Genomic DNA, 12,511 nt, shown 5'->3' on the forward strand with positions numbered 1-12,511 from the left:
CGGCAGTGATGGTGACGGCAGTGATGGTGTCGGCAGTGATGGCGTCGGCAGTGATGGCGTCGGCAGTGATGGTGACGGCAGTGATGGCGACGGCAGTGATGGCGACGGCAGTGATGGTGACGGCAGTGATGGTGACGGCAGTGATGGTGACGGCAGCCGGCACGGAGTGGACTGCGGCAGTTCAGGGAGTTACCAGCTTCCACAAAGTATGCGCCCTCCATATGCCCATTCCACCTACCGATTCTGGACTTCCCCAAAAGCCCGTCCACCACCTACAAGGCACAAGTCAGGAGTGTGCTGGAATACTCTCCGCTTGCCTGGGTGAGTGCAGCTCCAACAACAGTGAAGAAGCTCAGCACCATGCAGGACAATGCAGCCCGTTTGATTGACACCCCATTGCTCTCCCTACACAAGATCCATGGTAGGAACTCAGGAAGGCTCTTTCAACAGCACCTTCCAAATCCACGACCACTACCATCGAGAAGGACAAGAGCAGCAGATACCTGGGAACCCCACCACCTGGAGGCTCCCCTCCAAGTCACCACACGGACTGCCACTGGGAAGAATCATAGATTATCATAGAATTTACAGTGCAGAAGGAGGCCATTCGGCCCATCGAGTCTGCACCGGCTCTTGGAAAGAGCACTCTACCCAAGGTCAACACCTCCATCCTAACCCAGTAACCCCATCCAACACTCAGGGCAATTTTGGACAGTAAGGGCAATTTATCATGGCCAATCCACCTAACCTGCACATCTTTGGACTGTGGGAGGAAACCGGAGCACCCGGAGGAAACCCACGCAGACACGGGGAGGATGTGCAGACTCCGCACAGACAGTGACCCAAGCCTGAATCGAACCTGGGACCCTGGAGCTGTGAAGCAATTGTGCTAACCACTGTGCTACCATGCTGCCCCTAAAGAAGGCAGCTCACAACCAGCTTCTAAAACATGAAGTAGGTCAAAGGCTTAAGGTGCTTCTCACCATCTCTTTCAGAATCTGATGCGTCTCGCATTGGTTTCAGTTTCTCATTCCAAGCTCTCCTGTTCGGCCTGTTAATCGTAGCAACATCTGTATCCTTCGCTAGAACAAACAAAATTTCACTGTAGCAACTCATAGGACCATTATCGATCACCGCGTTAGAGCAGAATCCCAGGGTCCTGCGTGGTGTCAATGAAAATATGGAAAGATACTTCATTTGAAGTCTGGCAATACCTGATCTAAGAAACATGAGAGAATGTCGGGGAAAATCCCACGAAGGGTTAACAGCAGCTGCAGGAGAGGACTGTGAAATGCAGATAGCCTTCGTCCAGAAGGCTGTGCAAACAAAGCAAGCAGGTCTTTCAAGACCAATCGAGTGAATTTTAGTGTACAGCTAAAAGCAATGTTTCGCACCTCCTTTTGAAGTTAGGTAAGCAGATGGAAAAGAATGGATGAGGTTCAGTTGAATTAGGTGACAAAGGTGTGAAGTTCTGCTGACATCAGGTAAATGAAAGAAAGCTGGAGACATGTCTACGGGAACACACGTTAGACCCAAATCAAAGTCAAAATTATGAGCTGGGGACACAATTTGAGAATAATAAAACTAGAGAAATGACAGGAATCAAAAGTCACACCACGTTGAAATCAAAGCATTTTTGAACATCACAAAGGAAACAATGTAATCAGAGACCTATGAGCTGAGATCATGCTCAAAATGAATACGTAGTCATGTTAGAAAAATCCAAGTGAAATAAAAGTTACTTTACAATAAAGCCATAAAAACTTAATAACTGTTAGAAAGATATATAAACCCTGAGAAAGGGGCAGAGAAGGAACAAGAGTCAGCTCTCACAGCTCGGTCATGGGAGAGGGACAGAGCAAAGCAGCCGAGCTAAAACAGCTAATACATCTGAGAAAGACCAAAAGCTAAAGGAGAGAAAGCCAGCTCTCACAGCTCAGTACGTGGGAAAGATAGAGCATGGCAACCGAGCAGAACAGCAAATACATCTGAGGAAGACCAATAGCTAAAGAAGAGAGATTGTCAAGGTGGACCTGAAGGTCTCTTCAACAAACCAGGAGAATCCACAGCAGATCTCTTTACTTTTCTGTAAAGATAGTGATTGCATCTTTTAAAAGAAAAAATATAATAAAATAACTTAAAAGTTTTAACCTGAAACAGTGGTTATTACAAAACCTACTTTACTTACTTCGCAACGCAGGACCCAGGATATCGATGCGACTAAGTGGTAAGTAGGTAAAATTCTTCTGTGAAGGTATGGGTTATACGGGATAACTTGAAAACATAGTTTGACCTGAATCGCACCTGCCAAAGCCTGCACAGGAGTCGGGGAGTGAGAATTCCTGTTCACAATTTAGAATGTCGACCCTTTTTGGTATAGGGGGAATTCTAAGAATAGTGGTGAGTTTTTACCTTCAGTGGTTACACCGAGACACACCTGGGCACACTTTTTTACTCGTTCCTGGGTCGGGGGCGTCGCAGGCTGTGCCACCTTTTATTGCCCATCCCCAATTGCCCTTGAGGGGCAGTTAAGAGTCAACCCCATTGCTCTGGGCCTGGAGTCACATGGAGGCCAGACCCGGTAAGGACGGCAGATTTCCTTCCCGAAAGGACATCAGTGACGCAGGTGGGGTTTTACAACAATCGACAATGTCAGAATTTTAAATTCCAGACATTCTATTGAAGCTAAATTCCATCGCCGGCTGTGGTGGAATTGGAACCCGGGTCCCCGGATTGTAATCCTGGGTCTCTGGGTTACTGGTCCAGCGACAATCCCACTACGGCACCGCCTGGAATGCAGACAGGGGGCTGGGGGGAGGGACCTGGACCGCAGCCAGGCACGGTGGGGGTCCCTGGGCAGTGAGACTGGACACTTGGTGACACAGAGGTGGCTTGTGTTGTGCACAATGGGCCTCACCGTAAATCTCCACGGACGACAGAACTGAATGGACCCGTTTCACTTCTTTAAAGGTGGCTCTCCTCGTGAGGAAAGGAATTCTCCGCAGTCGGATGTCGCTGGAGTGTAGGGTGGAGTCTTTGCCACCGAAGAAGATACCCTTGTTGTAGCTGGGACTTCGGAGGAAGATGGCACTTGCCACCCGGAGAGACTCGGACCAACTCGCTAACAAATTCTCAACATCCTACAAGCAGGAGAAGAACAGGCCGGTTAACAAAACCAAGGAACAAATCAGTGCTGTATTATAATTACTGCATACAACCACAAATTGGTACAGTACAGGTGAGGCCATTCAGCCCAACTTGACAGGACAGTTTGCTTGAAAGAGCAATTCAACTAACTCCACTCATGCTGCTCTTTCCCCACAGACCACACCGTCCGAGGGTCAGTACTGAGGGAGTGCCGCACTGTCAGAGGGTCAGTACTGAGGGAGTGCCGCACTGTCAGAGGGTCAGTACTGAGGGAGTGCTGCACTGTCAGAGGGTCAGTACTGAGGGAGTGCCGCACTGTCAGAGGGTCAGTACTGAGGGAATGCCGCACTGTCAGAGGGTCAGTACTGAGGGAGCACCGCACTGTCAGAGGGTCAGTGCTGAGGGAGTGCTGCACTGTCAGAGGGTCAGTACTGAGGGAGTGCTGCACTGTCAGAGGGTCAGTACTGAGGGAGTGCCTCACTGTCAGAGGATCAGTACTGAGGGAGTGCTGCACTGTCCGAGGGTCAGTACTGAGGGGGTGCCGCACTGTCAGAGGGTCAGTACTGAGGGACTGCTGCACTGTCAGAGGGTCAGTACTGAGGGAGTGCCGCACTGTCAGAGGGTCAGTACTGAGGGAGTGCCGCACTGTCAGAGGGTCAGTACTGAGGGAGCACCGCACTGTCAGAGGGTCAGTGCTGAGGGAGTGCTGCACTGTCAGAGGGTCAGTACTGAGGGAGTGCTGCACTGTCAGAGGGTCAGTACTGAGGGAGTGCCTCACTGTCAGAGGATCAGTACTGAGGGGGTGCCGCACTGTCAGAGGGTCAGTACTGAGGGGGTGCCGCACTGTCAGAGGGTCAGTACTGAGGGACTGCTGCACTGTCAGAGGGTCAGTACTGAGGGAGTGCCGCACTGTCAGAGGGTCAGTACTGAGGGAGTGCCGCACTGTCAGAGAGTCAGTACTGAGGGAGTGCCGCACTGTCAGAGAGTCAGTACTGAGGGAGTGCCGCACTGTCAGAGGGTCAGTACTGAGGGAGTGCCGCACTGTCAGAGAGTCAGTACTGAGGGAGTGCCGCACTGTCAGAGGGTCAGTACTGAGGGAGTGCCGCACTGTCAGAGGCTCAGTACTGAGGGAGTGCCGCACTGTCAGAGGGTCAGTACTGAGAGAGTGCCGCACTGTCAGAGGGTCAGTACTGAGGGAGTGCTGCACTGTCAGAGGGTCAGTACTGAGGGAGTGCCGCACTGTCAGAGGGTCAGTACTGAGGGAATGCCGCACTGTCAGAGGGTCAGTACTGAGGGAGTGCCGCACTGTCAGAGGGTCAGTACTGAGGGAGCACCGCACTGTCAGAGGGTCAGTGCTGAGGGAGTGCTGCACTGTCAGAGGGTCAGTACTGAGGGAGTGCAGCACTGTCAGAGGGTCAGTACTGAGGGAGTGCCTCACTGTCAGAGGATCAGTACGGAGGGAGTGCTGCACTGTCCGAGGGTCAGTACTGAGGGGGTGCCGCACTGTCAGAGGGTCAGTACTGAGGGACATGCTGCACTGTCAGAGGGTCAGTACTGAGGGAGTGCCGCACTGTCAGAGGGTCAGTACTGAGGGAGTGCCGCACTGTCAGAGGGTCAGTACTGAGGGAGTGCCGCACTGTCAGAGAGTCAGTACTGAGGGAGTGCCGCACTGTCAGAGGCTCAGTACTGAGGGAGTGCCGCACTGTCAGAGGGTCAGTACTGAGGGAGTGCCGCACTGTCAGAGGCTCAGTACTGAGGGAGTGCCGCACTGTCAGAGGCTCAGTACTGAGGGAGTGCCGCACTGTCAGAGGGCCAGTACTGAGGGAGTGCCGCACTGTCAGAGAGTCAGTACTGAGGGAGTGCCGCACTGTCAGAGGGTCAGTACTGAGCGAGTGCCGCACTGTCAGAGAGTCAGTACTGAGGGAGTGCTGGACTGTCAGAGGGTCAGTACTGAGGGAGTGCCGCACTGTCAGAGAGTCAGTACTGAGGGAGTGCCGCACTGTCAGAGAGTCAGTACTGAGGGAGTGCCGCACTGTCAGAGGCTCAGTACTGAGGGAGTGCCGCACTGTCAGAGGGTCAGTACTGAGGGAGTGCCGCACTGTCAGAGGCTCAGTACTGAGGGAGTGCCGCACTGTCAGAGGGTCAGTACTGAGGGAGTGCCGCACTGTCAGAGGGTCAGTACTGAGGGAGTGCCGCACTGTCAGAGAGTCAGTACTGAGGGAGTGCCGCACTGTCAGAGGGTCAGTACTGAGGGAGTGCCGCACTGTCAGAGAGTCAGTACTGAGGGAGTGCCGCACTGTCAGAGAGTCAGTACTGAGGGAGTGCCGCACTGTCAGAGGCTCAGTACTGAGGGAGTGCCGCACTGTCAGAGGGTCAGTACTGAGGGAGTGCCGCACTGTCAGAGGGTCAGTACTGAGGGAGTGCTGCCCTGTCAGAGGGTCAGTACTGAGGGAGTGCTGCACTGTCAGAGGGTCAGTACTGAGGGAGTGCCGCACTGTCAGAGGGTCAGTACTGAGGGAGCGCCGCACTGTCAGAGGGTCAGTACTGAGGGAGTGCCGCACTGTCAGAGGGTCAGTACTGAGGGAGTGCTGCACTGTCAGAGGGTCAGTACTGAGGGTGTGCCGCACTGTCAGAGGGTCAGTACTGAGGGAGTGCTGCACTGTCAGAGGGTCAGTACTGAGGGAGTGCTGCACTGTCAGAGGGTCAGTACTGAGGGAGTGCTGCACTCTCAGAGGGTGAGTACTGAGGGAGTGCTGCACTGTCAGAGGGTCAGTACTGAGGGAGTGCTGCACTGTCAGAGGGTCAGTACTGAGGGAGTGCTGCACTGTCAGAGGGTCAGTACTGAGGGAGTGCCGCACTGTCAGAGGGCACGATCTTTAACAAGGGCCCCTGCTTGCCACCTCATGTGGAACTGAAAAATGATATGTCTACAATTAGAAGTTTTCTATACCCGTGTTGCTTGTGAGCTTCAGCTGTGCATAAATTGGACACAATGGGCTGGATTCTCTGCAGCCCGATGCCTTAATCGCGGCCTGGATTAATCCAGTTTGACGCCGTCGATTCCGCGGGCACCGGAAATCGGTGTCACCGTGGAGTCACTGGGGGCCATTGCCAGAGGCCTGCTCATCATTCGTTCGCTCCCAACCGGCCGAGTTCCCGACGGCGTGGAACTAACCACCTATTGCCGGTCGGGATGCTCGCGTGGCGGCTGCACTCAGTCCGCGGCCCACCCGGCTGGGGGCGGAGTGATCGGAGTCCTGCTGGGGGCCTTATAGGCATCCGGGGATTAAGTGTGCGGGGGTTGAGGCTGGGGCGCATGGCCGATCGGGGGGGAATCTTTCTTCAGTCTGGCTCCGCGGTCCGAATCCGCCATGGAGCACGGCCGCTGGAGGCCCGGGACATGCACACGCGTGGCCGCTGGAGGCCGGCGCCATGCACACTCGTGGCCTCTGACCCGCAAGTGCGGGGGATCGTATCTGCAGCAAAAGCTGAAAGATTCACTCTGGGTCCCTGCAGGGCTAGGAATTTGTTTACGTTTTTCCAGTAATTTCGCGAGTAAAACTCCGCCGTTCTTACGCCAGCGTGGGGACAGTCTTATTTTCAGAGAATCCAGCCTAATATTTCTTAAATTACAACCGTGCCCGGACTTCAGATGCACGGCGTTAGCTGCAAAGTGGTTTGGAACATTCTGACTGGTGACAAATGCTGACGGAAAGCCTGCTTGTCTCCATCGAAGTCCAATATCGTGCGGCTATGAGCCACGCGGCCCTTGCCAATGTGCTTCGTGGTGAGTGTGCTTTGTACACAGGGGCAATCAAGGTGAGGGAGATTACAAACCAGTCACCTTGACAAGAGCAGCTTCGTTGTAACGCCGGAGCGAGGCGCCAGCTGACTTGGGCACTCGGCTTCGGTTCTGAGCGTCCCGTGCGCCCTGGGCAACTCCACGCTTCGCTCGCACGGTATATCGATGAAACGTCTTATGGAGGACTGCTTCATTCCTGAGGGAGAGGAATAATCATACCGAGTCATTAAATACAGCACAACATACAGCCCCACCACTGTCAAACACTCCCAGGACAGGTACAGCACAGGGTTAGATACAGAGTAAAGCTCCCTCTACACTGTCCCCATCAAACACTCCCAGGACAGGTACAGCACGGGGTTAGATACAGAGTAAAGCTCCCTCTACACTGTCCCCATCAAACACTCCCAGGACATGTACAGCACGGGGTTAGATACAGAGTAAAGCTCCCTCTACACTGTCTCCATCAAACACTCCCAGAACAGGTACAGCACGGGGTTAGATACAGAGTAAAGATTCCTCTACACTGTCTCCATCAAACACTCCCAGGACAGGTACAGCACGGGGTTAGATACAGAGTAAAGCTCCCTCTACACTGTCCCGATCAAACACTCCCAGGACAGGTACAGCACGGGGTTAGATACAGAGTAAAGCTCCCTCTTCACTGTCACCATCAAACAGTCCCAGGACAGGTACAGCACGGGGTTAGATACAGAGTAAAGCTCCCTCTACACTGTCCCCATCAAATACTCCCAGGACAGGTACAGCATGGGGTTAGATACAGAGTAAAGCTCCCTCTACCCTGTCCCCATCAAACACTCCGAGGACAGGTACAGCACGGGGTTAGATACAGAGTAAAGCTGCCTCTACACTGTCCCCATCAAACACTCCCAGGACAGGCACAGCACGGGGTTAGATACAGAGTAAAGCTGCCTCTACACTGTTCCCATCAAACACTCCCAGGACAGGCACAGCACGGGGTTAGATACAGAGTAAAGCTCCCTCTACACTGTCCCCATCAAACACTCCCAGGACAGGCACAGCACGGGGTTAGATACAGAGTAAAGCTCTCTCTACACTGTCCCCATCAAACACTCCCAGGACAGGTACAGCACGGGGTTAGATACAGAGTAAAGCTCCCTCTTCACTGTCCCCATCAAACACTCCCAGGACAGGTACAGCACGGGGTTAGATACAGAGTAAAGCTGCCTCTACACGGTCCCACTGGTGACAGAGTTATAGTACACAAGAACAGCTCAGTGGGCTGTACAGCTAATTTGTGTTGCAGAGCGAGGCCAGCAGCGTGGGTTCAATCCCCGTACCAGCTGTGGTTATTCATGAAGGCCCCGCCCTCTCAACCTTGCCCCTCCCCTGAGGTGTGGGGTTCTCAGGTTAAATCACCACCAGACAGCTCTGCCCCTCAAAGGGGAAAGCAGCCTATGGCCATCTGGGGCTATGGGGACTTCTGCTGTCCTTACCTGGTCAGTCCTACATGTGTCTCCAGACCCACAGCAATGTGGTTGACCCTGAAGTGCTCTCTAAAAGTTGAAGGGCAATTAGGGATGGGCAATAATTGCTGGCCCAGCTCCTGGTGCCCACCTCCCATCAATTAATTTTTTAAAAAATGATCCAGACGGGAGAGATGGAATGGCGGGCGTATTAACGCAGAGAATTATATATTTTATGAGGAAGAACCAGTGGCTGGTTTAGCACAGTGGGCTAAACAGCTGGCTTGTAAAGCAGAACAAGGCCAGCCGCGTCGCTTCATTTCCCGGATCAGCCTCCCCGAACAGGCGCTGGAATGTGGCGACTAGGGGCTTTTCACAGTAACTTCATTGAAGTGACAACAAGCGATTATTATTATAATTCTGTGAGGAGTGCAGGAGCACAGACCGAGGGGTCTCTGGGCTGGTTGAGATAGCGGTTATTGAGGAATACAGAATCTTGGGGTTTATTTTAGACATGAAGGAGGAGGTTATGATTATAAGGGGTGGGAAGAGTAGATGCAAAGATACTGTTCTCATTGATGTCGGGATGGAGAAGCAGAGGGCATCAATTTCAGGTAATTGGCGAAAGTAGCAAAGGCAACATGGGGAAAACATGTTGACGCAGCGAGAGCCGATGATCGAGAATACACTGTGTCTGTGTGATTGAGGCAGTTTCAATCGAGGTTTAAAGAAGGCACTGGATAATTATTCTCTCCTGGATGCTGCCAGGAATGAAGTATTTCCAGCATTTTCTATTTTGCTTTCATTATTTCACCAGCCAGTCAGGTCAGTAATTTCCCCTCAAGTCCATGAATTGGTTCTATCTCCTGCCAGAGCCGTCGTTCACACATGGAGCAGGAAGATGTCCCATCAACGTGGGTGGAACAAGTGACGCTGGAGCATTCCTGTCTGTGCCCATTGAGCAGGGCATTGGCTGCGATTGTGGCCTTTGGCAACCAGTTCAAACCACAGCGACCCACCACATTAAGGCCATTGTGGGTACACAGTGTCACTAATCCTCAGTCAATGCTCTTGCCAAGCTACACGGCCATGTAGTAACCCACAAGTCACGTAAAGGTGACCCCTTCAGTAACCTCTTGGACCGATTTCCATAAAACTTTTGTAAGTTAGTACCTACCCATTCTAAATTGCTTCAGAATTTGAGTTCTGATTTGCAATACAGCAAAGCAGAAGGATGAATTAATAGGTTTTTAAAAACTCTTTCGATATTGCATTACAGTATTTTCAACAAAGGAGTCCAATCTTTCTTATTTCTATTGCATGGACGGCACGGTAGCACAGTGGTTAGCACAATTGCTTCACAGCTCCAGGGTCCCAGGTTCGATTCCCGGCTTGGGTCACTGTCTGTGCGGAGTCTGCACGTTCTCCCCGTGTCTGCGTGGGTTTCCTCCGGGTGCTCCGGTTTCCTCCCACAGTCCAAAGATGTGCTGTGGTGTAATTAGGACATTCTGAATTCTCCCTCGGTGTACCCAAACAGGCGCCGGAATGTGGCGACTAGGGGCTTTTCACTGTAACTTTATTGCAGTGTTATTGTGAGCCTACTTGTGACAATAAAGATTATTATATTATTGCGTGTGCCTGGTCATGTATAAACATTTATTTAAAAAGAGTTGCATCTGAAATGAATCTTGACTCTATCCACCCACTCTCCCAGCTCGACTCCCCCAGGCACTCAGAGGGTGCTCTTCCGCCAGCCACTTGTGCTTTAATAGTCACGCGGTCTCGTATTTACCCTCGAAACACAGCTCCAGCAAAATGTCCGCCACCGGTCATCAGAATAATCCAGACAGTTTGAGGGTTGAGGCTGAGCAGTGACGACAGGAGACTGTCCTCGTCCTCATGCTCCACGACGCCCTGTGGAAACAGAGGGACTGCCGTCCATTACTGGCATATTGCACGAGATCCAGGAACTCACACAAGTGGCTGCTCAAACTGCAGTCTTCGCACCTGGACTTTACTTCACAACCCTGCACCCTGACAATGACTGTCCCTGTCCCTGACATACTCCCGGGAAATACAGCCCGAGTACGAGTAAGATCCAAATCCAGCCCTCCCCACACTGAACCCCTTCCAGCTCTCCCCACACTGAACCCCTCCAACTGCAGGCACAGAGCCAATGGCTGTTACCATCCCCCCCCGTTACCATCCCCCCCCCGTTACCATCTGCCCCGTTACCACCCCCCACCCCCCCCGTTACCATTCCCCCCCGTTACCATTCCCCCCCCGTTACCATCCCCCCCGTTCCCATCCCCCCCCGCTCCCATCCCCCCCCGCTCCCATCCCCCCCCGCTCCCATCCCCCCCCGCTCCCATCCCCCCCCGCTCCCATCCCCCCCCGTTCCCATCCCCCCCCGTTCCCATCCCCCCCCGTTCCCATCCCCCCCCGTTCCCACCCCCCCCCGTTCCCACCCCCCCCCGTTCCCACCCCCCCCGCTCCCATCCCCCCCCGTTCCCATCCCCCCCCGTTCCCATCCCCCCCCGCTCCCATCCCCCCCCGTTCCCATCCCCCCCCGTTCCCATCCCCCCCCGCTCCCATCCCCCCCCGTTACCATCCCCCCCCGTTACCATCCCCCCCGTTACCATCCCCCCCCGTTCCCATCCCCCCCCGTTACCATCCCCCCCCGTTACCATCCCCCCCCGTTACCATCCCCCCCGTTACCATCCCCCCGTTACCACTCCCTCTGTACTGCACTGAAGTGTCAGTTTTGTTATTTGTACTTCAGCCCTGGAGTGGGATTCGAACCTTGATTCAGAGGCGAGAGTGCGACAACTGAGGCACAGCTGGCACTCAATTAAAACGGACAATACATTCTCTCAGCATCTCAACAGCTTCGGGATCACTTTCTAACATCTATTGTTTTACCAATTAACAGATTTACCCAATCTCGGTCTCATTCCATTGAAGTCAGCCTGACCCAAATCGGCAATCTTAGAACGGTTTCTCCTTTCAAACATGAACATAGGAACAGGAGGGGGCCATTCAGCCCATCGATCCTGCTCCACTATTCAATACGATCATGGCTGACCAGGCACTTGAATGCCTGTTACACCCCCCTCCCCATATACCCTGTCATTGGTACTTAGAAATCTATCAATCTCTGCTTGAAACATTCTCAGTGACTGAGCTTCCACAGGTCTCTGGGGTGGAGAATCCCAGAGATTCACAACACTCTGTGTAAAGACATAGAACATAGAAAATACAGCACAGAACAGGCCCTTCGGCCCACGATGTTGTGCCGAACCTTTGTCCTAGATTAATCATAGATTATCATTGAATTTACAGTGCAGAAGGAGGCCATTCGGCCCCCTGAGTCTGCACCGGCTCTTGGAAAGAGCACCCCACCCAAACACTAAGGGGCAATTTATCCTGGCCAATCCACCTAACCCGCACATCTTTGGACTGTGGGAGGAAACTGGAGCACCCGGAGGAAACCCACGCACACACGGGGAGGACGTGCAGACTCCGCACAGTGACCCAAGCCGGAATCGAACCTGGGATCCTGGAGCTGTGAAGCAATTGTGCTAGCCACAATGCTAGCGCGCTGCCCATAAGAACAAATAAATCTACACTACATCATAAATTTCTCCTCAACTCCGTCCCCTAAGTGGCTTCCCCCTGGTGTTGAAATTGTGGCTCCTGGTTCTAGATTCTCCAACCAGGGCAAACATTTTACCAGCATCAACCCAGTCTATTCCTTGATGCAGTGGGTCTGATTAGCAAGATTGCAGGAGGTGCTGATAGTGATGAAGATAGTCAGAGAATACAACAGGATATATATAGGCTGCAAAATTGGGCAGAGAAATGGCAGATGGAGTTTAACACGGACAAATGCGAGGTGATGGATTTTGGTGGATCCAATTCAGGTGGGAGCTAGAGAATAAATGGCAGAACCATCAGGAGCAGAGACACAGAGAGATCTGGGTGTGCAGGTCACAGATCCTTAAAAGTGGCAGCACAGGTGGAAATGGTGGTAAAGAAAGCATATGGCATGCTTGCCTTCATAGGACAGGGTATCGAGTATAAAAGCTCGAAAATTATGTTAGTTATATAGAAC

General features: G+C 52.8%; 2 protein-coding genes across 3 annotated transcripts in view; one reads left to right on the top strand and one right to left on the bottom strand.

The window, feature by feature from the left end:
* LOC140385826 (tRNA endonuclease ANKZF1-like) overlaps window positions 1-10,308 on the bottom strand; it is a 118,335-nt gene extending 108,027 nt beyond the window's left edge. For both annotated transcript variants that reach the window (XM_072468402.1, XM_072468393.1), the window contains exons 1-4: window positions 10,190-10,308; window positions 6,992-7,145; window positions 2,918-3,140; window positions 984-1,082 (exon numbers count right to left, since the gene is read on the bottom strand). In XM_072468402.1, coding sequence (XP_072324503.1) covers window positions 984-1,082; window positions 2,918-3,140; window positions 6,992-7,145; window positions 10,190-10,230 — 517 coding nt within the window. In that variant the 5' untranslated portion in view covers window positions 10,231-10,308. The remainder of the gene's footprint in view (window positions 1-983; window positions 1,083-2,917; window positions 3,141-6,991; window positions 7,146-10,189) is intronic.
* A 129-nt stretch (window positions 10,309-10,437) lies between these two features.
* The window catches only part of LOC140385675 (tRNA endonuclease ANKZF1-like), a 191,171-nt gene continuing 189,097 nt past the window's right edge, over window positions 10,438-12,511 (top strand). Inside the window, 2 exon segments of the mRNA XM_072468078.1 lie at window positions 10,438-10,488; window positions 12,104-12,209. Of these exon segments, the coding sequence (XP_072324179.1) occupies window positions 10,438-10,488; window positions 12,104-12,209 (157 nt within the window).

This window comes from Scyliorhinus torazame, chromosome 2 (genome assembly GCF_047496885.1).
Source record: "Scyliorhinus torazame isolate Kashiwa2021f chromosome 2, sScyTor2.1, whole genome shotgun sequence".
Classification (NCBI taxonomy): Eukaryota; Metazoa; Chordata; class Chondrichthyes; order Carcharhiniformes; family Scyliorhinidae; genus Scyliorhinus; species Scyliorhinus torazame.